This window comes from Vanessa atalanta, chromosome 7 (assembly GCF_905147765.1).
Source record: "Vanessa atalanta chromosome 7, ilVanAtal1.2, whole genome shotgun sequence".
Taxonomy (NCBI): domain Eukaryota; kingdom Metazoa; phylum Arthropoda; class Insecta; order Lepidoptera; family Nymphalidae; genus Vanessa; species Vanessa atalanta.
This window is the reverse complement of record NC_061877.1, coordinates 4,948,431-4,976,186: the sequence shown is the minus strand read 5'-3', so window position 1 is coordinate 4,976,186 and position 27,756 is coordinate 4,948,431. Positions and strand designations below refer to the sequence as shown.

The window sequence follows — 27,756 nt, the reverse complement described above, 5'->3', positions numbered from 1 at the left end:
ATTATTTCATTGTTAATAATTATTGATTTTTAGTAATATAATATTAGAAATAAATTTGAAAACAGTTTTTAATATTTATAAATGTTTGTTCTTTAATAACTCTTTTATTACAATAAAAACACAATCGTCGCGTGTTCTCTGTTGAGCAAAAGCAAAATATTAGAATTTCATTAAATTGTATTAGTCACGATTATGAAACAACGTTGTAATTATTAAAAACTAATAATAATAAAAGCATTTATTTAGCAGTCCCTAACGTGTAAGGTTTTATATGTTTTTTTTTTAATGTATTCGGTTCAACATAAATGAGTTACTCTTCTTTATTTTCTATGCATGCCTTTCGCATTTGTTGTGTGTTATATTAGTTACATTTTCACTCCAATACCATACTTCATTTAGTAGTTTTCTAAAAGCCAATACAAGATATAATACTTTAAAAGCAAGAACAAAAGATTGTAAGTCATTGTTCATTATATGTAGAAATAGAATAGAATAATTAGTGAAATAGTATTTCTCGTCGGAAAATGAGAAATGAATACGGGTTATCCTAATCTGTCATAAATTTCACGTTATAGAGTGTTATTAATAAACAATTATTTTATTGAACCCGTTAACTATTGTGTGTATAATTTTGCAACAGTCCTTTATGAACAACCTTCACGACTTCAGTACTGTATCTGCTATAGGTTTGCGTGGGCCGGTTCTCTGTAATACAATCAAGTAAACTAACTATCTTTCGATTTTTTTAAATACGTTAAAGTCGAATTGTATATGTCATGTGTTGTATTGTCTAGGGGATTGCGATCATTACACTGGTTTTGTTTCTTGTTTTTTTTTTTGTGTTGAAAGATGATAAAGGCAAGGGAGTTGATTTGGTAAGTTTGTTTTGTATATCTTCATTATATTTTTGCTTACAATTTGAATAAAATTGTGTGATGTTATTTAATAAGTTGCATATATCATTTAATCTAGTCCAAAATCGATATTATAGAAAAACGATTTATTTAAAAAACAATGTATAACATTTAATTTTTATAAGTTTTTTTTTTTTTAATTGGAAAGGTAGTAGTATTATTGCAAATATATATATATATATATATATATAATAATGAAATAATATCGTTAGTATGTAGGGTAGTTTCTTTTTAAAAGCGGTAGTAACTTTTACTTTGCTTATTAAACGTACTCCCTGTAAGTTGTATCACCTTTTAACTAGTAATTGAATCTATATAAATATTTTTAATATTAATTTGTTATCACTTCACTGGAACGACTAAATAGACTCAACTAATTTTAATGATTAATTAAATATAGTTTGTTCAAATAAGCATGTAAGATACTTTTATCGTAACATTTATATCCCAATAACATCGACAAATACTTGGCTTTTGCGCAAATCCAAAGAACTAGTTTATACTAGAAAAAAGAGTATTTTTTCCTCTTTCAATTAAAATTAATATAAATAAAAGAATATTAACACAGAATTTAGGTTACCTAATTCAAATTTAATACAAATGTTGTGTTATACCAGCGTAACATATACAATAGAAGACCATTGTTGAAATCGGTCTGACTTTGAAGACGATCTGAGTAATATACATAATTGCTCTGTATCACTATAGATGAAAAAACCCATATTAATATGATGAGTACGCTTCGTTCTGTAAAACTGCGTGTACTACTCACATACTGCCACTGCATTAATAGTCAAAAATCTAAGATTCTCGAAGTAGGTAACCTCAATATTATATTTTATTCTGCTTTGGGATCATGTAGTCGTTATCAATATTACCTTCCTGTTCTGTCCTGCACAAGACGAGTAATTCCGACGAATATCTATCCGTTATAATAGTAAAATTGATATATTATTTTATAATACATTATTTGTTATCGTTTGGTATAATTAATATATAAAATATATCTTAAAATTAAAAATATATATATAATAATTTTTTTAACGAAACTAATATTATTATTTATCAATTTCTATGATGTTCATAAGCGTCATATAATTGTGGTAATTTTATTTGAATGTGCGATGTAATAATTATACAGATAAAGTATAAAGTATTGCATTTAAAGTTTATTTAAATGATTAATTTATGCATTTACATGCATATAGTATGAAGTTTCATGCGTGAAATCGAGTTACTCCTGAGGATCTTGCCAATTTTTTCTTAGTAAAATATACATTGTGAACCGATGTTGGTTTATATTTAAATACATGTTGTTCATTGGCTGTTTTTTTATTCTTGTCAATATTTTTAAAACCTTCCAGAACAAAGTATACTATGGTTATTTTTTTTGTTAAAATAGGTATATATATATATATATCTATATATATTTGAATTCTTTCAAATTTGCCGATTCTAATGTCCACTTAGAACACCACCGTCCAAAGATTTTAGCGAATATCTGATGAGTGGGTGTTACTTACCCAGAAAAAGCCCTAACAATTTTAATGCAAATTGTTCACGGAACCCTAATCAGGGATTCAATCAGGCGATGACTTAGTTATAAGAGAGCTTCGATCTAACTAAAAAAACCCATTGCACGTAGTACCCCTTAACTCTTCTGTGTAGATTAACGGCATATACTGCTAATTATTTATTGGTATTTAAAGTAACCGTCTGTTAATGTTCCAATGCTGGACAAATGCCAATTCCACCACGCTGACACTGAAGCACACGTGACAGATTGTTATCAGACGCATTAAGGTTACCTAACAATATTTTTCTCGCCACTGAGATGAGTTACACATAGTAAATCAGAGATGTACTGTTCAATGTTTATGTGAAAAGAGCAACTATGCGAGTTTCTTGCCGTTTCTTCTCGCTGGAGGCTGCTTTCCAAAACGGTGGTAATATTTTAATATTGACGTTTCAAAAACGCTTCGTTGTGAAGTTTACTTGAATAAATTTGATTTGATTTGATTTGAAAGCTTAGAACATCTCTGATTCCAGTTCATAATTACCCTGTTTTTATAAATACTGCATGACCAATAAATCGAATTAAATTTACTTTTATTTCGTTTAATATTAACTATAAAGTTTATATATGAACGACGTATAACATAAAAATCTACAAGTATTTATATAAAGTTAATCTCAGAAAGGAAACAAATAAAAAATACGCTAAATATCACATACGTATGACTCTTTATGACATATGTGCGTGGTGAAAATTTATATGTACATATGTACGTAAAAGTACACATGTTTTATATGATAGTTAAATATTAAAATGAACACTTCTGGTTTTATCCGAGCTCAAAAGAACAATAAATAAAAAAAATATAGAAAACGTGAAAACGTGAACTTAGTAATCAGGTCTAAGCTATTTAATTTTTTGTTTTCCTTATTTATTGTTTATTTATTATTTAATTGTTATATTTGTAGCTTCATAAACATGCTATCTTTGCTTTGGTGTATCTTATCTATGATTTGTATTTGAATTTTTATTTTAATTATAAAAGTCTGCCTGTACCAGCCAGCATCACAATTGAAGTTTTAGGATTTTTTGAGAAATATAGTATTAATTTGCTGTATATATCTCTACATTAAAGTCGTAGAATAAAGACGACATATTTGTTGTTTCTGAATGTTACATTGAAGTTATTTGTCTTTGTGGGATTCTGGATTCCTTAGCCGGCTATTTAAATGATTATTAGTATAAGTATTATATTATATCAAATATCTATTAATAATATATTTTCAGGTTAAGATGGCTGCCTTTTCTCTGCGTTTTGTGCGGAAGTGTATATTCAAGCAAACGTCCCAATATATTGTTTATCATGGTAGATGATATGGTACGTAATTTCGTATTTTACATTTTCTTATTTTAGGGAAAAAATATTGAATATATTACACACGTGTCGACAAGTTTGAATTTTGTGAAATAGATTAAAATTAAGTCCTTTATTTGAAGATGTATGTAAACATTTAAGGAAATGTCACAACTTTATCTCTAATACTTATTTGATGTAACGTAAGATGATAGTCGAATAACGTCAAACAAAGTTTGAAATACAACTATGTATGTGAATGAGAGACACGAGATTATACTTTTGACCCAGATTGAGCAGTTTTTACGTGTTGTAACGTTATTGAAGAATACACGCAAACGATACTTTGACACCTTTTGTAGCAAAAAAAAAAAAAGGTTTTACATCTATTTTGATATAATAATAATAACGTGAATCGGTATCATGTTATTTTAATACTACATTGTAGTAAATCACTTTCACCGAGTTCACTAATATAAATTAAGATTTTTTATTTTTGTTTTGAGTAATGATAATATTTAAATCTATTATTTTTGTTTAGGGCTGGAACGACGTATCGTATCATGGATCGGATCAGATTATAACGCCAAATCTTGACACTTTGGCAACGCAGAGCGTCATCCTACAACAGTATTACAGCGAAGCGATTTGCACGCCAGCTCGTACGGCGCTCTTGACCGGAAAATATCCAATGAGATTAGGTTGGTGTTAAATAATTTACTATTGACAACATTAGATTATTACGGACTGGTGATAATTAGCTCAATTTTAGATAAAATCTCACAGTTGGATATTATTATTATTAAATGATTTTTTCATTCATTTACGCCAATACAATTTAAAAAGACACATACAAAGATTTTTTTAATATTGTGTTATTGAATGTAAGTTTTTTTTTTTATGTGTGTGTACAATAAAGAGTTATTATTATTATTATTTATATTTTTTACTTTTTCAATGCTCTCGTTTTATCGAGGTTTTATTTTCCGTTTTTGCGGGATTTTGTCCAAACAAAAACGGTTAGGACTACCTAATCATTAGATAAGAATTTCCGAACAATTCTACATGTATTGAGTATGACTGCTTTCTGTAATAAAATAAAAGTGAGTTTGTGAATACCAAGCGCCTGTAAGCTGGATAAAAGTGATTGAGGAATGACTCCAGTTGATGAAATGATAATGGGTATAGTTTTTACGATTTTTACTTTCCATTGAGATTTAATTTCGATAGACAAATCAGTATACTTGGCAATTTTTTCGGTGAAAGTTGAAACTATGTTATGAGTATTAGGCACAGCGATATCTATAAGGTATACTGTCTCATTTTTCTTATCATGTAATATAATGTCCGGTCTATTAAAGTGCACAGTCTTATCAGTTATTACAGTCCTATCCCAATACAACTTAAAATCACGTGATTCGAGGATGATGTCTGGTTTGTATTTATAATAAGCAGTTTTGTCATTGACGAGTTTGTATTTGAATGCTAGGTATTGGTGAACAATGGCAGCTATTTGATCGTGTCTATGTTTATAATCTGTCTGTGTTATTGAACTACATGCTCCTGTGATATGTTGTATAGTTTCTGAGCTATTGCGGCAGTGTCGGCAAAGGTCTGATTGTAGTGTGTGGTCTTTGATGATGTGTTTTCTATAGTTTCTGGTATGTATGATTTGATCCTGGATTGCCATCATGAAACCCTCTGTTTCAGGGAAGAGATCACCGCGTTTGAGCCACATGTTAGACGCTATCTTGTCTACAACTGGGTCCATCAAATCGCGGCGATGTCTCCCATGAAGTGATTTCTGTAGCCAGGTGTTAATTTTTTCTTCTGTGGAGACAACTACTTCATTTTTCTGTTTGGTATGGTCTTTAAGGTTGAGAGGAGTGAGTTTTATGTCTGCATGAACTATAGCATAATGGAGTGGGGTCTTAGTGGCTTGGTGATGAAAGAATGCACGTATAGAGGTAATTTGGGAGTTATGGAGATTTTTGATATCGATAAGGCCTCTACCACCTTCTTTTGGCGGTAGCGTTAGCCGTTCAATGCAAGATCGTGGATGGTGTTTTCTATATTTTGTTAGTGTTGTATTTATAAGACGTTGGAACTTAATTAAATTACTTTTAGACCAGTGTATTATGCCAAATGAATATGTTAATGTTGGAATGACATAGGTATTTATTGCTTTTATAGTGTTTCGGGCATTTAGATGTGTTTTCAGTATTTTATGCAGTCGTGATTTAAATTGTTTTTCTAATATTTTCTTAGTTTGTTTCTCGTGGATCTGTTTAGTTTGGTTAAAGCCTAAATATTTATAACCAGATATTTCATCTACGGGTTCTATTATTTCACCAGTTCGAAGGCAATATGACTTTTGTTCAATTTTGCCTTTGTTAATTGATTGTATACTACATTTATCTATGCCAAATTCCATATGAATATTTATTGAGAAGTTTTCTGTGAGATCAGCAAGATTATTAATTTCACTGAAACTATTTCCATATAATTTGATGTCGTCCATGTAGAGAAGGTGTGAAAGAGTGTAACTTTTATTATTGCATGTAAGTCTATAACCCAAGTTGGAATTGTTAAGAAGTGTAGATAGTGGGTTTAGAGCTAAGCAGAACCACAGGGGGCTCAGCGCATCGCCCTGAAATATTCCACGTCGGATTTCTATTGTTTCTGTTTCTAAACTATGGTTGCCATTAAACATTTTGAGAGTAGTTCTCCAATGAAGCATTGTATTTTTTAGAAATTCTATAATAAACGGGTGAATTTTATAATGTTCAAGTATGTATATGAGCCAGCTATGAGGTACTGAATCAAATGCTTTCTTATAATCAATATACATAGTGTAAATATTTCTTTTTTTGGTGATTGCTTGCTTAGAAGCAACTGCATCAATAGTCAGCTGCTCCTTGCAGCCTAAACTACCCTTCCTACATCCTTTTTGCTGTTCCGTTAAGATATTTTGTGAGATCACATGACTGTAAATTAATTGACTAAGACAAGAGGTAATGATCTTATATATAGTTTGGAGACAAGTTATGGGTCTATATTTAGCAGGATTTTTTAAATCAGTTCGGTCTTTCGATATCATATATGTTGACCCTAATGTGATGTAGTTAGGCATCATTTCCGGTTTTTTTATAAAAGCATTTATATGACAAAGTAGCAACGGATGTAAATATGTAAATTTTTTATACCAGTAATTGTGTATTTTATCAGATCCAGTAGCTTTCCAATTATGTGTTTTGTTTATAACTTGTTCCAGAATATCAATATTAATTTCATCAAATTTCATTTCAGGTAAATCTACTAATATTTCCCTATCTCGTTTAATCCAATCGGTTTCATGATGTGTTTTAGGATTAGACCATATGTTAGACCAAAATTGATGTAATTTTGTTGCTTCTGGCATATCTGTTGAAGTTACCTTATTACTATCTTGTATATTTGCATTAAGGTTTCTATAAAATAATTTCTCATTGTTATTAAATAAGCCATTTTGTTGTTTTCTAAGAGTAGTTTCTTTATACCTACGTAACCGATTAGAGAGAGCGGTTAGTTTTTGTTTCAGAGTATCGAGAAAATGAGTCAGTTCTGTATTAGCATTTTCATGACGTGAATGAATTTTGTAAGCTTTTTTAATATTATCAACTTCGAGTTTTATTTTCTTACTCGTATTGCCGTTAATGTATTCTGTTAGTCTTCCAATTTTTACTCTAAGGGCCGCAACTTTATCCTCTAATCTTTTTTGCCATTTAGGTATAAGCCTTGTCTTGTGTATAGGTTGGTGATCACTTATTTTGCATCCATTATATATAGAAGCTGTAACGCCGCCACAATATATAGCGTTTTGAATTTCACTAAAATCGGATTCTGGTGATATGTGGGCAGGAAGAACGGATAGGTTTATATATTGTACTACGCTAGCAAATTTTTTGGAGGTCTTTTGTTTAGGAATACTGGGTCTATCGGTGGGATCCAAGTTTTTATATTTATTTAAAAGTAACAAGAACGTCTCTTTAATTTGATTTTGTATGTCACTGGACAGGTTAGGTGAATGTTGTAAGTTGTTATTGTGTTCAGTACCTTGTACAGTGTTATAGCTAGTATCAGGTTGTAGAGTATTTTCAGAAATAATCGGTAGACTTACAGGAGTTAGAGTAAGTAAATTGTCCGGAGCTGCTGTTGTTGCTGTCTGGGTGCTATCTAAAGGAAAATGTTGTACTTGTGATATTTGCAAGTTTGTGTTACGTTCAGTAAGATTTGTGTTATTATTGCTATGACTCGCTAATTCTATTGCAATTTCATCTTTTAATTCTTGAAGTCTATCGGTGCTTATAAGTTTGTTATTTATAATTATTCTACGTTGATCCGCTACGCGTTGTTCAGATACGTGAGAAAGGTTAGGGTATTCTAAAATAAAGCATTGATGTAATGGTCGTCTGTACGCAGTTTTGTTTGTTTCAACTTTAGTAATTCTGTAATAGCTTCTCATAATAAATTCATTTAAATCGTTATCCCAGCGCATTCTTTGGCTACCGCTTACATTATTTTTGATCTGGCCAGGATTCTTTTTTAAGTAGTCACCCGCCTCTTCACGTATCATTTGAATTTGTTCAGTAGTTAATAAGTTATTTCGAACTATAGCCCGGCGCTGGCCTCCTACATGTTGCCTGCTGGCCTGCATATCCGGAAATTTTTCTGTGAATCTAGAATGAAGTTCGGGAAGGTACGATCTTGTATTAGTTTCCATAGATGTTAGAATGAAATATGTGCGTAGGATAAAGATATTCATAGCTTCGTTCCATTTCCTACGTGCACGTTTGCTAGCTTTGGCGGGTGCAGGCGTTTCGGCGCTTGCCTCCTGCACAACGTCCGTAGCTAATAACGACGTTATCGATCCAGTGGTATCGGAGTCCGAGAGACTAGCATTGGTCGTCTGATAGTTAAAGATTCCCACCCGGAGATTCATCTTGCCCCTGGCGCCACGGGTTAACTGCCTACTATCATCAGCATCCCCCATGGAGCTACCGGGAACTAGGGGCTTATTTAAAGGATTATTATTCATAATTTTGTTCATTTGGACGAAGAGAACTCATCATATTAGTCCAAATTTGATGAGCGCACAGTAAGCTTCCTAACTGAGCCCGTGGACGCCGCCGTTGGTATACTTTATACTCTTCCGCCGCCGTCCTGTAACCGACATCCTGTGCTAATGCCAGTTGTACTATCTAAACCTTAGTAAGACGTTCACACCTAAAAGCTTTAGATAGCTCCCCTGATGGATATACCGCCATCGATCGGTCGCCATTACCTCGTTGGTTTGTAGCAGGGTGCACCACGAGCAGGTGAGGTTGGCTTGGAGTCTATCCCCCCTTATTAGACTCCCTTACACCCCTTATTATTATTATTATTATACATATATAATATGTATTTGAAAGTATCGATCGTTTCCTTAAATGCAATCAGCTTTATCGTCTAGAAAGGGTTTGGAATAAGTAAATTACAATATAAGTGTCCAACGTCAATATTTTATCGTGACTACCTAAGTTGTATCGTACCTTAATACAATTAGATCTTACAACACTCTTTAGTTCCATACTTCACGCGTACCACGAGATGGAGTTTAGATCATTTGTGGTTTTGTAACAGTCTATTATGTCGAAACTTAGATTAAAACTGACGAATAAGCAGAAATAAATGTACTACCTGTGTGTTTAAATGTTAAATGTATGCCAGTATGTCATTATATTCGTCTAGAATTAAACTAAATTGAATAAGAAATGTATATTAATTATATATCCATTAGGGTTTTCCGCACCTTTGAAACGGCATTATATTTGAAACTAATATCAATTATCTATTAAGTTATATTATGTTAGTATTTTATTTCGTAGTTTTTGTCCTTATTTTTTGTGTATTCCATACAATTAGAAAAGTGCGAGAGAGAGGGTGTCACATATACTTTTTTAACTATTTTGTTTTTATTGTTTATAGCTTTTAGAATGCTATTAGCTAACAAGATAAGGTTTCTGGGTTTTTCTATCAAGAAATTTGTAAGAAGAGGTCGAAGCTGAAAGTCTAGTTTATTATTATTGAGAAAGTTATTATTTAATTTTATGTTTATTAGTGGTGTGTGTATTGACTATTATCGAGTATTATAGCTCTGAAAGAGACAGACTTACTTATGTAAATAAAAATACAAAGTCATTGTATTCAGTTAACTATAATCATGGTATAATTTCTGAGAAACGCAATGTTTATACTTACATAATATAAGTACAATAATTATTCATACTTGAGAATAATCACTACCTACTAGGTGTTCCCAGCGACTCCGCGTGCTATATTCCGTAATTTGTACATATATCGCCGGCTATTCCAATGTTAACTTCATTACGGTTCATTGATTAACTGGGATGAGATAACAAACAGACAATCAGACAAGTTATTTTACAGTTTATTAGTACAGATTAACAAACTAATGCCTTTTGTTTCAGGTATGCACGGAATGCCACTTTATAACTCCGAAGACCGTGGTATACCAATAACCGAGCAATTGTTTCCGGAGTATTTAAAGAAATTGGGATATTGCACGCATTTAGTTGGCAAGTGGCATGTTGGTATGTCTAGACGACAGTTTTTGCCACTGTCGAGGGGATATGATTCTCATTACGGTACGAGAGGCGGCTTCGTGGACTACTATACGCATCATAAGGTCGAGGGGGTGAGTGAAGCGAGAGGAGTTTGTTAACACAGTAAATAACGACCACTTCATTCGATACGGTTCAATTTAAACGAGGGAAATGGGTTTTTCTGTTAATTATTTCATTTAAAAACGCAAACTTAATATTGTTCCATTATAATTTATACGGAGCTACATATGTTCACGGCGATAGAGCGATTATAGTTTGTCTACAATTTTTTTACTGTCCAATGAACATTGATTTCATAAGAAAATATATAATTTGTTTTCTCTCATAAAAGTAAAGTGTTTTTTAGAGGCAGAGATCCTTAAATTGAAAGAAAACACAGAAAAATGTTTTAAATCTCCATGGAGTTGACATTTGGAAGAAAATTTTATCCATTTATATTTTAATTAAAAACAATAGTCTGCGTTTGCATTCAAGTTAAAGTTCTCCGTCTTTAAAAAACGCGATACAACCTAAACCTACCTATTAAGTATACCTCTTATTTAATAATGCATTAGTATTTACTTATCAATTTACTACATAAACCTATAAAAGGTAGCAGGCATTCTAAATATTATTTTATATGTAAAAACAAACATATACGAAATTTATCGTCCCGCAAAATTAAATAGTTTGGAGGCGATAAAATAATAGCATCTATATATTATATCAAACACCAACATGAAGAAACATGCAATTACTTTTTACAAAAATGAACGTTTATTTCACAAACTAGTGCCAAAATATTGAATTTGTAAATATTTCATTTATTTATTTATTTGATCACCAACAAAGTACACACTGATACATGACAGCACACAGTTCATAAAATAAAAAATAAAAGAAGGTACCTCAATTACAGGTGATAACTGCATGAACAGTAAGGCAACATATACATTAAAGCACAAAAACCATCACCATCGTCCATAAATACTGTAATATTGTTAAAATCAAATAGCGTATTTTCTTTAGATTTTATAGTATATTACAATAATTATTATTACGCAGTACATATACAAAAACATTAATTAAAGTTCACAGTTGACGAAAATAAGACAAAAAAAGAATTAAAAGTAGTACTTAAATTATAGGCGATAGTAAAAACTGACGTTTTTTTTTTTAATTAAATGATATGTGATCAGTTAAATACTTTTGTTTTTTTTTTTACACTTAAATCTTTAATTGAAAATTATTTTAACTTCTACAGTATACAGATTAATAATAAATAAAATATTTCAGTGGCCAAACGGGAGACAATTCTTCGGTCTCGATTTCTTCGATGATGATATCCCACAAAATGAAGAAGATCGATACATTGTAGATGCACTAACGGAGAGGGCTATTAAAAGTAAGTACTCTCGTATAATTTGTTATTGCAACAAAAAGGAACGAACGTAAAAAAACAGAAACTGTTGCAACGCTTTTTTGTTATGTTAATAATAACGTATGTATGTGTGCGTGAGTTTTGTGCAATTTATTAATCAAATTTCACGCATGAGGTTTTATTGAAGTCGAATAAATCCAGCAAAACCATAGTATCTCAGACTTTAACAACAATAGTTTTGTTGTTGGCCATTTGAAAACCAAACGATATATATATCGGTTGTTTACTTTTTATTATCAATAACAAATTATTTTATCGCCATTATTTTCAACCGATAAGAAATTGATATTGGCAGAATGTTTTGTGCATCGTACTTAAGAACCATATAAAATTAAATGATAATGAAAGTTAATCAGATGTTCATTACGCTAATAAGAATTTACTCTAGTTGATATTAACCTCTATTTTAAAATTTTTTACGTCAAAATAAACATTCTTGAATAAGAATAAACAAACATAAATAGGAAAATTCATCTAAGGAACCAGATCAAACTGACTTCGAACACAACGTTAAGCTTTGTCAAAATTGTATCTCCTACAAATGGTAGTTTACTAAATAAAATCGCTGCCGTGTAGAGCGTCTATATTGCTTTTGATCGATTGTTCTGAACGTAACGTGTGTTCATCACATATGCATTTAGATAGGAACAAACCGCACCAGAGTTACATTCGATGTTCTGTAAACTGATACTTTTTCACTTTTATTGTAATGCTGAAATAATCGACACATATTTGTTACTCGGCTCAGCTGGTTTATTTGTATTAAAATTATTGAACTTGAACTGCAGATGTAGGTACAGCTTAATTATAAATATGTGAATTGTGATGGCTAAATAAATAATTGTGTAAGTACTTATTAGTTGTAGCTTGCAAGATGTTTAGTTAATTGCCTCTTATATAATATTATAAAGAGTTAAAATATTTGAATTGACCTTTATGAAATTAAAATTGATATTGTAGGTATGAACTGGTTACCAGTTCCGGTTTGGGTATTTGATCCGTGACCTGTACATTCATGTTTATTTTAAGTTACTAATATTTATTAGCATTAGAATGGACGTTAAATCGATTCAATTTTCGGCATGTTGGTAACTTGGTATCGTAAACAGACAAATAATAAGTGATCTAATAAAATTAAACTCAAACAAGTGTTAACTATATCATCATCATAAACTCTTAATATATTATCGAGTTATAAAATTTTTATGAAAAATGGAAAAAAATCTCGTTTATCTAGTTTTAATAGGATTTTTTTTGCCAATTATAATATATGAATTATTTTTAAGTTATTCAAAATCACAACGAGTCTCGTCCACTGTTTCTCCACTTGGCTCATACGGCGCCACATGCGGGTAATGAAGGCGGCCTCTTACAGCCTCCACTTTTCAGTACTGTCAGGAATCGCCATATCGCCCACTCTGATAGACGTTTATATGCAGGTATGTACCAAGGCAATACGAACACAATATATAAACAAATAATGAAGTTAACTAACTCCTCTCGAGTATATTTAATACATTTATCACTTGTACATGGTTAATGTAAAGTAAATGTTACTTTACTTACATTTGTTTTAGATGTCGTATTTACTTTGAGGTAGGTCTTTGTGATAGCCCGTTTGGGTAGGTACCACCCACTCATTAGATATTCTACCGCTAAACAGGATGAGTGAGCCAGTGTAACTACAGGCACATGGGACATAACATCTTAGCTAGTAGAGAAATCGTTAACATTTCTTATAGCGCCATTGTCATGGGCGGCGGTGAAAACTTAACATCAGGACTATTTTATATTATATCATAAAAAAGAGATGTAAATGAAAACATTATCTATAACTGCTACAGTAGACGTAAAATTAGCTTTCGTATTTTAAAAATTCTGTAATTACTATGAAATTTTTGATGGATTCCACAATGCATTTAATGAATACCACTTCTTAACAACATTTTGCATGAAGAACGATTGTGTATTGAGTTTGAAATAAATATTTAATATGTATTTTTATTTTTGCAGAGATGGTGACACATTTAGATACACATATAGGCAAAGTCGTTAGGGCTCTAGCAAATAAAGGAATTTTACAAGATACAATTATTGTATTTGTATCCGATAACGGAGCACCGACAGTAGGCCAGTTTAATAATTGGGGAGTAAACTTACCGTTTCGAGGAAAAAAACAAACTCCATGGGAAGGAGCAGTTAGGGTACCAGCATTTATATGGCATTCATCGTTTAAGCCTAAAGTTTGGGATGGCATTATGCATATAACTGATTGGATGCCAACTTTATTAGCAGCGGCTGGTGGTGAAATAGGAACAGGAATAGATGGAGTAAATCAATGGAATTCTATACGTGGAGAGGGAGAATCGAAGAGAAATGATGTTCTTATAGCCATCGAGGATAGTGCTACAAATGTGTACGCTGCCTATAGGTCCGGTGATTATAAAATCATTGTTGGCAATGTATCTGGCTTGAGTAATGGTTACTATGGATCAGATTTTTTGAGGTTAAAGGAATCTCCACCAGACTATTTTCCATCTCTTAGGTCTTCTGATGTTGCTAAAGTATTTGAAAAGCTTGGTATGCAATTAGATTATGATCAGGTATTGGCTATGCGGAAAGCGAGTGTTATTCGTCAATTAGATGGAGTAAGAGACCTTATTCCCTGCGAGCCGACACCTAGTAAGTCTTATTTAATTATTGTAAATTAATAGTTACTAATCTAAAAACGATTTGTCAAGGTTATTATGAATTGACCTAACATTTTTAACCATATTCATTTTTGTTTTAGCTCGTGGTTGCTTGTACAATGTTCGACAAGATCCATCAGAGAGTCATAACCTTTGGTCGCGTGCAACAAAAATAGCCGCGTTGCTCACAAGCAGATTGCGCGCATTGTGGTCAATGCAACAGAGAAGAGGACCACTCGCCTTGGATGCTAGATCTGATCCAGCAAACTTTGATTACATATGGGTTCCTTGGCTCAATGACACTATGCCTGGTGATACTAACAATAATAACAGTGGCACCAACACAACAGCGAACAATATTGACGCAGGTATCTTAGAAAATACCTATCTAGTGAACAAAAGTGACCTCGATACTAGGACAGTAGCGTCAGTTGTCGGATGTGATCGTGCGACGGGATTCAGAAATTTACTATGTTTACTAAAAAGTGTTGTCTAGTTTTAATTTATTGTTGTAAATATATTTTGTTTTTGTTGAAATACGTTTTCATTATTTCTAATAAACAACGTTTTAAAACAATTTTAGATGTATAAGATGTTATTGTTAATGTTGTAAAAATGAAGCAATTTAATTACTTAAAATTTTGTGTTGTTAAAACAGTGTATTTCAGTTTTGAAACAAATGTGCGAAACTTTAAATTACAAAACTTTAGTACAAGCTATGAATACTTTGAATGATTCTTGAAGTATACAAAAGTTAAAACTTATTCAAGCAAACAAAATACATATTTCAATACAAATTTAAAGCATTATAAAATTTAAATAAATAACAATTATTATATTCATATTTATAATCTACCAACATACCAATGCTCCCAGGATCCAAAACTATGATATGATATATATATACCTACATTTGACTCCTTGGTTGAATTTTGATCGGTTAGAAAGATATTGCCATTTTCCAATGAATAGCTCGAATGACAAAATAATTTGAACGCCAAATTATAACATAACGTAACGTTCATAATATAGCGTGTATTCATATAAAATCTCAATTACTTAGAAAAAATCAGGAAAATCGCTTTCATCTAGAACGTCAAAGTTAGGGTATATAAATGATTTTCACGGTATTATAAGTTTCTGACAAACTATTCATTTATACACTAAGTCTATTTTAAATGGAGTTATAAATAATTTATGGACAAACTGATTTTAAATATTTAAATTCATGTCTTTTATTTATATAGTTTCATAGTCATTTAAAAAATAAACGATCGTTTTCGAACGAGTGTAGTGTAGTTTATGTTTTAACAAGTATAAGTAATTAATTTAGTATTCCTTTGTCGTTTAGGTGCTTATTTAGTATAAGTTTTTCATAGTAGAACAATGTATTATCGAACACGTTGTACATTATTAGTATAGATAGAAAATAACGCCTTAGTATAATTACAACAGAATTATCCCTTATACCAAACAAGGCGAACATGTCAGATGTTTCTCTATATATTTTTTAATTTAGCAAAATAATATATTTCTAGGTTTTTTGGGACACTGGTTTTAAGACATTACTGGAATAATGTCTTAAAACCAGTGTCCCAAAAAAGACTAACTATGCAGTCGACTAGTAATAATATATACTAATATTATAAATGCGAGCGTAACTCTCTGTCTGTCTGTTGGTCTTTCACGGCCAAAACACTAAACAAAATTTGACGAACGTTGGTATTAAGCAAGTTTGTTTTTATACAAGACACTTGACAACCAACCTCTTAAAAGCGAGCGAAGCTGAGGACGACTACAAGTAGCATTCGACAACGGACATAATCATTAATTTTACTTAAACCCTAAAAGATTTATCGGGTAGACAAGAAATAATAATATATTACCTCAAGAGTTACATAAGTATTGGGTTAAAAAATATACATTTGAATATTATTAAAACAAATAGGTTTTGCTCTAGCAATTAGCTCAGATAAAAAATAAATACTTATAAAGCATCAGTGTTCACGTCACTGATCTTTAAATAGGCGATTTTCAAATATTCGAAAAACTCGTGTCATATTAATATGGGCTTATTGCTTATTTATTTTTACATAATGATATTGGTTTGACTTAAATACCGAATATGAATAAAATATATATCAGAATTGTTAACGTTTTTCTTATACTTAATGCGCAATTCTAGTCCTTGATATTAAACCTGGTTACTTTCGATGGGCAAACAATAAAGATAAATATAAAAATGAAAATGCCAAGACCGAAAGAACACTTGTTTTTGTAATTTTATATGAAAAAATGTTGCTCAAAGATTATATTCTTAACGTTTAATAAGGTACGTAAATTATATCGATGTTTCGTCCCTTGCTTTATGAAAAGATACCTTAACAAGATAATCATAAAACTTTTAGTTGGTATTTAATTAAAGTTACAATAATTTATTACGAGAATTTATTTGTATATAAGCCAAGTACCACTGAGTGATTCATAATAAGGGCTTTGAATCTAAGTCGCTCGCTAAGTAAGGCTTTTTGGGAATTTTAACTTCAACTGTAAAAGGGGTAATTTTGTACGAATTTTAGTCAAAGCGGTTCACTTATAAAATGGAATAATGGACTATGGTCATAACATACGAAAACAAAATTTAGATGTAGATTGAATTAGATAAAAATAGTCAGTAAAAAATACCTACTATATATTTGATGTATATATTCTTCTTATATAGTATTATAATCAAATCAGGATACGATGAAAGCAACGACAGAACGAATTAAAAAACTATATTTTCTAATTTTGATTTTATATTATTTTATTTTTTAGTACATAAATATTAAAGTTTATATATATACAACATCGTAAATAAAAGAGTATGTGTGCACCTTTAGAAACGGTCTGCTCAAAAGAGAAAGAGCCTTGATGAAGTGTATGACGAGTCATCTAGTTTCCCACGCTAATTGTATCCAAGCAATGAGTTTTTTCTTTGCTTAACTTAATCAAGGTTATAGTCTACGCCGATTGCAAAGAAACATTAAAATCGAATCACAATATATCGAGTTGTTTAAGAAAAAAAAACTGCCGAGCTGGGAACTCCGTTTTTAAGTTATCTAATAATACTAAAATGTTTTAAAAAAAGATAAAGCACATATTGGTTGACACCATCACCACGTTATAAATATATATTCTTTTAAATTGTTTACATTTAAATGTACATGTATAGTTATTGTATAAAAATATACAATACAAAAATCTTTGGAGATATTTATGAGTTATCCATAAAATGTCTGTTATCTTAGGTTGATTTGATAAACGAATGCCGGTTTTAAACATCTCATTGACATACATTAATACCATATAATATTATACTTTGTCAATCAATACTTTTCACACGTTAGATACGAGAAGATCGTTTCAACACTCGTTTGTGTGTAATGTTGTTTTTATTATATTGCCATAATACTTCAAAATATATGTGATATATTACATAGTGTAGTGCGTTTTATGAAATTGAACGTCTCGTTTTGATGTATATTTTTGTCGTTGAATATATTTATAGCAAGTGAATTTCGAGAAATTCGATTATGGTTTGAATATACAGAAATAAGACAGCTTCAAAAGACGAGTTTTGATTTATAGTTTTTTTAATACTTTTCATATTTTTATATTACAATGTTAATCATTTTCAAGTATTCGTGTTTTTTACTATTTTCGTTGCTCTCATTTTGTGTTCCGGGTAAATCGAATCGTCCGAATGTAATATTAATTATCGCTGATGATATGGTGAGTAACTTTTTATTTTAGATGGTTTAAATTACACTGGTTTATAGTCATTCATGTTATTTAAAATATGCGTTTGAGGTTATGTCAGTAGAGTTTAACTCATAAAATAAATTTAATGTACATTGTACTGTGCACGTACATAATCATAAACAACAATAAAAACTATGCAAATAAAAACAGGCGGTACCTTAATACTAAAAAGTTAAAATAAATAAAATAAGACAGTGTGAGTGACGGATATACCGAAAGTCTTTTAACTTTTGTCGACGTTTTTAATACAAAAAGTTGTAAACGCTACAAGTATACGAACACAGAAAACTCACAAGTTGAACTTATAAAACAGAACTAAAAAAAAATATTACTAGCTGAATCTGCGGCTTAACCCGCACGAAATTTATAAAACTTGACCTATAGCACATTATTGCCACCCCCAATTTGACCCCCACGAGGGGTGAATTGAATAATAATAATGATATATTAAATAGTCTACGTCCTTCCCCGGGAATCAAACAATCTTTAACTGAATTTCATCTAAATCGGTTCAGCGGTTTAAGCGTGAAGAGGTAAAAGACAGAGTTACTTTCGCATTTATAATATTAGTACAGGTTAAACTTAATTGATGATTACGGACGAGTGCAAAGACGCAACTATCCATTTAACCTTTGAAGATTTAGGAAATGTTTTTGTGCAGGTTGAATTGCGGGCGCATGAGAAACAAATAAAAAATGAATGATACTGAAACTAAACTATTTATAATTGATATATTGACGTTGCAAAAAATTGTCAGAAACTAAATCCGCAAAATACAATGACAAACATTTTTTACTTTTTTTGCGTATCGTTTGTGTTTCTAACGATAAAATCTGTTAAATGCAAACACTTCCGGATATCTTACTAAGTTAACCGTGATAAATAGAAAGGTTTGGTGTCCTATTCTAAAAAAAAAACCAAATAATTAAAATTATTAAAAATATGGAATAAGTACACAGCTTGGTATAAATAGCAACCAGTTAAAGTGTATTTAAGTATCTCCTGCGCCTTTGGAAGAGATATCGTTATGAGATGCACTTGGTTTTATGAACATCATGTTTGAAAGATAGATAATTCAAATTGATTGCGGGTGACCACCAACGACCACGATCGCACGGACACCGTGTAATATCATATGTTATAATGCCACAAATTAAATTTGAAATTGCCTTCGTTATAGCAGATATGATAGCAGAATAGCAGATCGTTATGTTAGAACATTTTAGTATAACATAACTTAAAAAGTAGTGAAATAATTAAATTTTCCTACTTACCTATATTTACACATATATTATGAAGATGTAACATAAGTAGTACTTAGAACGGATGAAGAAGGACTTAGATATGTTTTGCACACTGATATTATCAAAATTATCGCTCAATTGGTGATGGTTGCAAAAGTATCAACATGTCGCCGAAGTCCCAACATTGCGTTTCGCAATAAGCTCGATAGCATACGAGGTTTAGGTGAATAATTTATTATGTTATTGTGAGGACTGGCTGACAAATGGCGATGACTGTTGAAGACATCGGAGAAATCGTGCCGATAGTCCGCCACGTAAACTAATAGACTTAAAAGTATTATCATATAAACTTTCTACAAATCCATCTAGGTAGATATCACACACTCAGTATATATTCTACCGCACAGCAGCAATACTTAAAATTGTAGTGTTCCGGTTTGAAAGGTGAGTAGGTCAGTGAAATTACAGACACAAGGGACAATATCTTAGCTCCTAACGATGGTGGCGCATTGGCAGTGTAAGGAATGGTTAATATTTTTACAGCGCTAATGTCTATGGGCAGTGGTAACTATTTACCATAAGGTAGCCCATGTGTTAGCTATGTCATAAAAAAAATAGACCAATATTTCTGTACCAGGCTGGGACTGGTCCTTAATTTTTTATGTATAAAATAATTAATAAACCAAGTTGCTATTGCAGGGCTGGGATGATGTAAGTTTTCACGGATCGAATCAAATTTTGACTCCGAATATAGACCTTCTGGCGTACACCGGGGTGGCTCTGGAACGATATTACAGTCATTGTGTATGCACACCCTCACGCTCGGCTCTCCTCACAGGGAAATTCGCTCACGTGACAGGTACAAAGATATTTTTAACATAATTGTGTGGTTGTCTTTATACATTTGTTTAATTTTTTTTTACCTAGTAATTATATAATTTAAATAACAGTATAATGATATATGTTAGCTTGTGTGATTATAGGCACAGGGGACATACCATCTTAACTCCCAAGTTTGGAGGCACATTGGCGATGTATGGACAGGTCAATGGTTCTATATTTCAATATTTCTTACAGCGTCAATTTCTAGGCATAGGTGACTACATGACAAAAAGTGGCTCATATGGCCGGTCACCTAACTGAATTAAAAATATTTTCCAGAAATGTAAACGTGTTACTGCTATTATATATTACGTATATTTTCTTAACGTAAGTTTAAAAAACATAATACAAATAGAACTATTCGATAATTTGCCTAATAAAATATAAATGAATTGGCAGTAGAATTTTAATAAATAATCTACATTATATACAAATTATACAGTATATACGAATATTATAAATGCGAAAGTAACGTCTGTTACTTTTCCACGTTAGAACCGCTGAACCAATGTAGATGAAATTTGGTATGTACGGGCACATAGGTTACTTTTTAATTTACCCCTCGAGATGGTAAAATGGGGGATGACGGTTTGTATGGGAGGTGAATTTTTATAAATTTCAAGCGGGTAAAGCCGCAGGTTCAGCTATATAACAAGAATAAGAATGAATTGAGATTTTTACAGTACCAGTATTGAGGAGGTAACAGGTCGTGAAAAAAATGACATAAAATGAATAATACAAATACTACGGCTATATGATACTGTTGAGCAAGCCCGTCTGTGTACTCTATTCAAACGTTCTACCGTCAAATAAAGACTAATATTAATAAGAAACAACAAAGTTCATTGCTTTCTTAATATTTGTTTTATTTTGATTATTAATTTTGTTATATTATTTTTAATCAAATCTTACATTCATAAACATAATTTTTGTGCCTTTGAAAGTCTTTATGTTTGGTGTAGCTCCAAGTTTAATTTCATAATTGAAATTTTAAAGATCGTTTTCGTTTTAAACTCTTTTGCTGTATCCTAATTTTAGTTTTAGATTAGATATTATGTATATAGATTATATATTATGTAGTACATCCGTTTATTGTCGACCTACATGTCTTAGTGGCGTTTCAGACAGGGCCACTTATGTCAAGAATACACGGATTCATTCTAAAACTGTCATAAACATATTCGTAAAACAGCTTGACAATAATATTAAATCTCAAATTATCTAATATACTCTTCGTGCTAATTAACGTAACTTTTTTACTAAAATATTTTAAGAATATACCTTATTACATATGTTTATTAGCTGTTTTACAATTTTAAAAATCGTTATTTTCTTGAAATGTTCTTAGTAACTAATTCTAATTCACAGGAATGCAAGGCTATCCCTTAACAAATGCTGAAGATAGAGCCCTCCCAATAACAGAGAAAACGCTTCCCCAGTATTTCAAGGAGGTCGGTTATGCTACACATTTGGTCGGGAAATGGCACGTTGGCCAATCTCGCGTCGAATATTTGCCAACATCTCGGGGTTTTGACTCTCATTTCGGCCATCGAGGCGGTTATATTGATTATTATGAGTACACGTTATTGGAAACGGTATGTTATTGCATAACTTGCTTAGTTTTTTTCTAAAGATTCAACTGTACAAAATGTCTGTTCACAATCCATTTTTTTTTTCACTATTTTCATCAATAGTAATAGAAGCAGTAAATTAACTTATCCGAGTCATTTTATATCGAAATACTATAATAACTGCGTTTATTAAAGTCTAAAAATTTGTAGTTTATTATTTATTTAACATAAATAATTTCGATACAACCACATTAACTACAATGGATATTTCTATTAGTAATTGCCTGACCATAATTATGATATCGTTATGCCAATTTTATCGCAATCAGTTCAGGTAAATTTGGAAACCAATAAAGCGGATTTCAGTTTAGAAAATTATAATTATTATTACCGAATATTATTTTAAATATCTCTTTTTGTAATGTTCAGTGGAGCGTCGGAGATGTATCAGGGTTTGATCTGTTTCGAAATGACACTGCGGCATGGGATGTTGAAGGATACATCACCGACGTTTATAATAAAGAAGCTATATCACGTAAGTTGCTAATAATCCTGTTATACTGCATACATACTATCGTAAGACGTATTGTAATTCAGTCGACAAACCAATTTCAAAGAAATATAAATCCCACCTACCTACCCTTTTGTAAGCAATACACTCAATGTGTCGCCTCCTTGGAATCTAAGATATTACATGGCGCGTGTTTGTATTACACTTGCTCTTTCACTCTTTATAGTTTTTGCAAAAACGAGTTTCATAAGTGTGCATCAGCAATAGTAATATATTAGGTATATATCGGATTTATCACTAATGTTACGGCTGATTGTCTATATTACGATGTTTTCTTTACTCAATTTCTTGTCAATCAGCTTATCTCTCTATATGATAATAATTTTTAAATTATGTTATTTATATACTTTGTTATATGTCTCACAATAAAATTAAACATAGTAATTAAAATTAATGAATAAATAAATATTATAAAATATTTACCTAATTAATATTACCTTGGTAAGCGCGCTTCTCATTTTGTTTATTAATAAATTGTACTGGCACGGAAACGCGACGAGTTGTTAGTTAAATAACAAATCACAAATTAAACACAAAGTCAAAGCCGAATTCAATTGTAGGATTAAAAGGTAATTAAATATTTGTAACAAACGATGGTTGAAAATTGTAGACGGATTAAACAGTTTTTTTTTTAATAATAACATTTTTTAAACCTAGTCTGGCTGGGAAGTCTAATCAATTCTTTATGATGTTTAATTAATTGAAATGGACATAAATATATATATCAAAACAATTTAACTTCAATAAATCTAAAACTAAGTCTAAGGCTTTAAATTTAATTTTCTGAAAACAAGAAAATTATTCCAATCGTCAACAGACATCGTATTAAAAAAAAAATTCTATTCATAGTAATTGTTTTGACATCTATTATAGTAATTAGCATAATGGTACCGATAATAATTACGTTATCAATGTATTATGCGTAGTCAGGGACTGCGAGATAACCCTGTATTTATTTAGGAATAGATACGTGTGAATGACTAATTTTTCGTTTTTTTATTCGTTATAATTTGATTTTAGCTCTTTTTAAATATTATATAATTAGCTAATAGAATGTGTCATCAAATGTACTAGTTTTGCAGACAAAATACAATAAGAAAAAAACCTATCAAAAAGTTTTACCAATCAATGGTTACTGTAAAATTATCACTATTAATATATATCATTATAATTATTACTACTGATTCACTAGGGACAGATCCTACTCTATAATCTAATCAGAGACAATGAGAGGTATACATAGACAAAATTCCAAGTTTTACTAATATGTTATATTCCAACAGTGACATAGAGTAGGGTAGGATAATAAAATAGATGAATTAATAGATAAGTTAATCAAATACATCAAGGGTCAGTTGTAACTAAAATAATACAAGCAAACATTAGCATTGAAGTCTTCTGCGAGGCATACGCGATATAATTTTATGTCGGTATAATGTTTAAAATCTTGACTGAGTATCGAGAGCCTCAGCATCTGTATCCACGTACCAGAGTGGATATGGATGCAAGCAGGAATTTCAATTAAATCATTTCGACGCTGTCGTATATTTCGTATTTGATCAACACTGGACTATATTATATTATTATTATATATAGATATATTTACGACGCCATCTTTATTTATTATTGAATTTTCAAATTTTAATCGATCTTTACTTATATTCCATCGAATATTTTTATTATATTAGTTTGATTTGTAGCGGTGCTTTGCACTGGGACCAACATCCTAGTACGATATTTAAATTTTAGTAATTTTCAATATTTTTAGGTTAGCAATTGATGATTTATCATTGAAAGAGCAAACTAAAATCAATTATGTTTATGCTACTACTGAAAATACACAACGTATAGCCGAACCGTAAGATATGAATAATCCTAACATAATAATGCAAATTATTTCTAAATAGGTATGCAGAAGTATATAAATAAATCATAGTTACGTTTTATGTTTGAAATCTTGGTATTATATTTGATACGTATCATTCGTATGGTATGTGGAAAAAATCATAAGATGTTTGTAGTAAAATTACATTAGCACATGGTGTCCTTTTGTCTCTTCTTGATGTCAGATACTTGGTACCTGAACATACAAATTTGAGACATATCTTCATATCATATATATTTGATCTACCCAAATACGATCTTATCTCCTTAACTTTGAAAATCATTCAAGTAGCTCCCTCCTCTCAATTATTGTAACTCACAATCTTAGTACTCTTTATATAATTTTAGATATTTGATAAGATAAGTATTGCAAGTAGGTAAGTTTTATCGGTGTGTGTGTCGAGTTATCCGTGTATGAAAAAAAAAACAATAAAACTAGATGGTTTTTTAAAATGTTTATCGAATTTTGATGTAATAAATGAAATAAAATTTACATTATAAATTATTATTATTTAGACGGGACCCTTAAATAAACAAAATCCTATTCATTCATTATTAGTATTGAAGTTCTCTCGAATATGTGTCAATATTCGGTAATACTATCGGTAAATTACACATTTTAAGAAAATAATAGCCTGTGGTATATTTTATTGATCTGTCCTAGCAGAATTTCATTCTATAATAGTTTAAAAGTTTAAGTTAGTGTTTGTGCATGTATGTACGTATAAATTTGTTTACATATTATTATGTATATCATCTACTCTAAACAATTAAACTCTCTGTTTTGCAACGTCCATTCAATTTGTAACTACTATTATTTTGTTGTATATGCTCTAATTGTGTCTGTCTGTGCATGCAATAAATTATATTATTATTATTTCATTGTTAATTTTCAGTCATAGATTTACATGATATTTCTAAGCCTTTGTTCTTGATGGTGGCCCATAATGCCCCGCATTCTGCAAACGAAGGTGCTCCACTACAAGCACCTCCTGAGCTCGTCCGGTCTATGCGTCACATTGATCTACCACAGAGACGGTATTATGCTGGTAATATTAATACTCCTAGCACAACACATTTTATAAAATATTTAAGTAAGGCGTGGTGATTTAAATTATATTTAAAATTAATTATTTGATAAGTTTGTAACATGGTTAGTTTATTATGATTATTTTATAAATATATGTAAAAAGTAAATTCGAAATATAATTGTGTTAATTTTAACCTTAATTTTGCAGCGATGGTAAAAAGGCTTGACGACAGCGTAGGAGATATAGTTAAGGCACTGTCAGATAAGGGTATATTAGATAATACCATAATAGCATTTATATCAGATAACGGTGGAATAACATCAGGAATGTCTGTTAATTATGCGCTAAACTGGCCATTGAGAGGTCTCAAAATGACTCCATTTGAAGGAGGTATACGAGTGAATGGATTAGTGTGGAGCAAAAACCTAACACAAGGAGAGCATTTGTGGAAGGGATACATGCATGTTGCTGATTGGGTGCCAACACTACTCAGTGCTGCGGGTCTTGAAATTCCATCGGATATCGATGGTATTGATCTATGGGACAGCATTGTATCCAATACAGAATCTAAAAGGGATGTAATATTCGAAATTGATGATTACACGGGTTTTATGGCAATCATAAGTCACGATTATAAATTGATTACTGGAGTCGTTATTACAAATTATAGTAACCATCAAGGTGATATGTTTAAAGGTATCATTGGAACTGGTCCGTCTTATGAGAATGCTCTTAGAAATAGTACATTATACTCGGTTTTATCAGATATTGGGGTACCGTTTGATATGAGCGATACAAGCCTTAGAAACAAAATAAAAATTTCATGTAATATGGATAAATCCAACATTTGCTATCCTAGAAATGGTAAGGATTTATTAATAAATGTTAATTTAAATAAAGAAATAAACATAATTAAGAGAAGTATGTTAAAAAGTATTTTTTTTTTCAGGTACTTGGTGCTTATTTAATATTAAGGAAGATCCTTGTGAAATTATAGATCTATCGTCAAAATATCCAGATATTGCAGAAAAACTGTATTCTCAATTGAAAGCAGAAATAAAACGGATCATACCTAGAAAGGTGCCGCATGAAATAAATTTACAAGCAATGCCTAGTTTGCACAATTATGCTTGGGATGTTTGGCACGCCTCAGAAGGCAAGTTTTAGAAATTTCTGTAATTTGCAACTTATCTAAAGATAATATTAATTATTGATATATACATTCCTAAATGATTCCTTAAATGCGTAATTAACTTTATTTATTCTAAATGGTTATAATGAAAATATATATTTTATTCTGAATTGGACACATTTCATTTATATAAGGTAACTTTAAAAAAGTCATTAACACAAATTGTAGATGCTTATTGGCAAATCACACTTACACACTTATTCTCAACGTAAATATTCACACACGCTTATACATATATGGGCTCAATATGATATAATAATTTTATCTTTTGTTAAACTTGCATCTTATAATTTTTAAATATTTTTTTGTAATCTCTCCTTCTATTTCTTTCTGATTTATAATTTTACATATTTAATATTACCAAAAAGTTACTGAATTTATTGCATAGTATTGATTTAGCATTGTTAAGTTTTCACGAAGAATGACAGACACAAAGCGCTCTATGCGTGTTTTGTCTGTGAAATTTGATGCAGTTAACAAAACGTCGACAAGCTGGACTATAAGCAATGAATTATTCCTTTCGTTCGTAAATCCCAGGGCCGTGCATGCTATGATTAAATATGTAAGGTGCGTGGAAACTAACTCAAATTACTTGTTGTACTTCATAAATTTCTTCATCATCATTTTTATAGTATAAGAATTTCCCGATGTTGGTAACACTGAATGGAATAAAATATATAATTATATGGTTACTGTACATTGTATCATAATATTAGGCAATTAGACTTAAACAAATGACCCAGTTGATATTCAAACCCGTTTCGTTTACATCATTAAATCTAGTATTATTATTGAGACGGCTTGTTGGATTGATTGGAGATAGAACAGCAAGTTAAGTAACTTTGACCTAAATCTTTGAGAATGACTAAGATAACATTATCGCAGATATTTATCTCTTTCTACAGATTATGTCAATAATTATAATAAAACTTTAAGTCAAAATCAGACAAGTTGCAAAATGATCGATCAATCAATAAATTAATAATTACAATTATGTTTTTGTTTAATGTAACAATTA

At 30.8% G+C, this 27,756-nt stretch overlaps 2 protein-coding genes across 2 annotated transcripts; both read left to right on the top strand.

Moving 5' to 3' along the window:
* Positions 1–817: 817 nt before the first annotated feature.
* Positions 818–15,055, top strand: LOC125065425 (arylsulfatase B-like). Its single transcript, XM_047673005.1, has 8 exons — positions 818–875; positions 3,718–3,808; positions 4,326–4,485; positions 10,294–10,520; positions 11,725–11,833; positions 13,156–13,308; positions 13,883–14,551; positions 14,661–15,055. Exons 1-8 carry the CDS (start codon positions 850–852, stop codon positions 15,053–15,055), a joined length of 1,830 nt encoding a protein of 609 aa, XP_047528961.1. The 5' UTR covers positions 818–849.
* A 2,915-nt stretch (positions 15,056–17,970) lies between these two features.
* On the top strand, positions 17,971–26,785 carry LOC125065393 (arylsulfatase J-like). The gene is made up of 7 exons (XM_047672963.1): positions 17,971–18,333; positions 20,307–20,466; positions 21,858–22,084; positions 22,490–22,595; positions 25,412–25,564; positions 25,754–26,410; positions 26,496–26,785. The coding sequence occupies exons 1-7, from the start codon at positions 18,223–18,225 to the stop codon at positions 26,711–26,713; spliced, it is 1,632 nt and encodes a 543-aa protein (XP_047528919.1). The 5' UTR covers positions 17,971–18,222; the 3' UTR covers positions 26,714–26,785.
* The last annotated feature ends 971 nt before the right edge of the window (positions 26,786–27,756 follow it).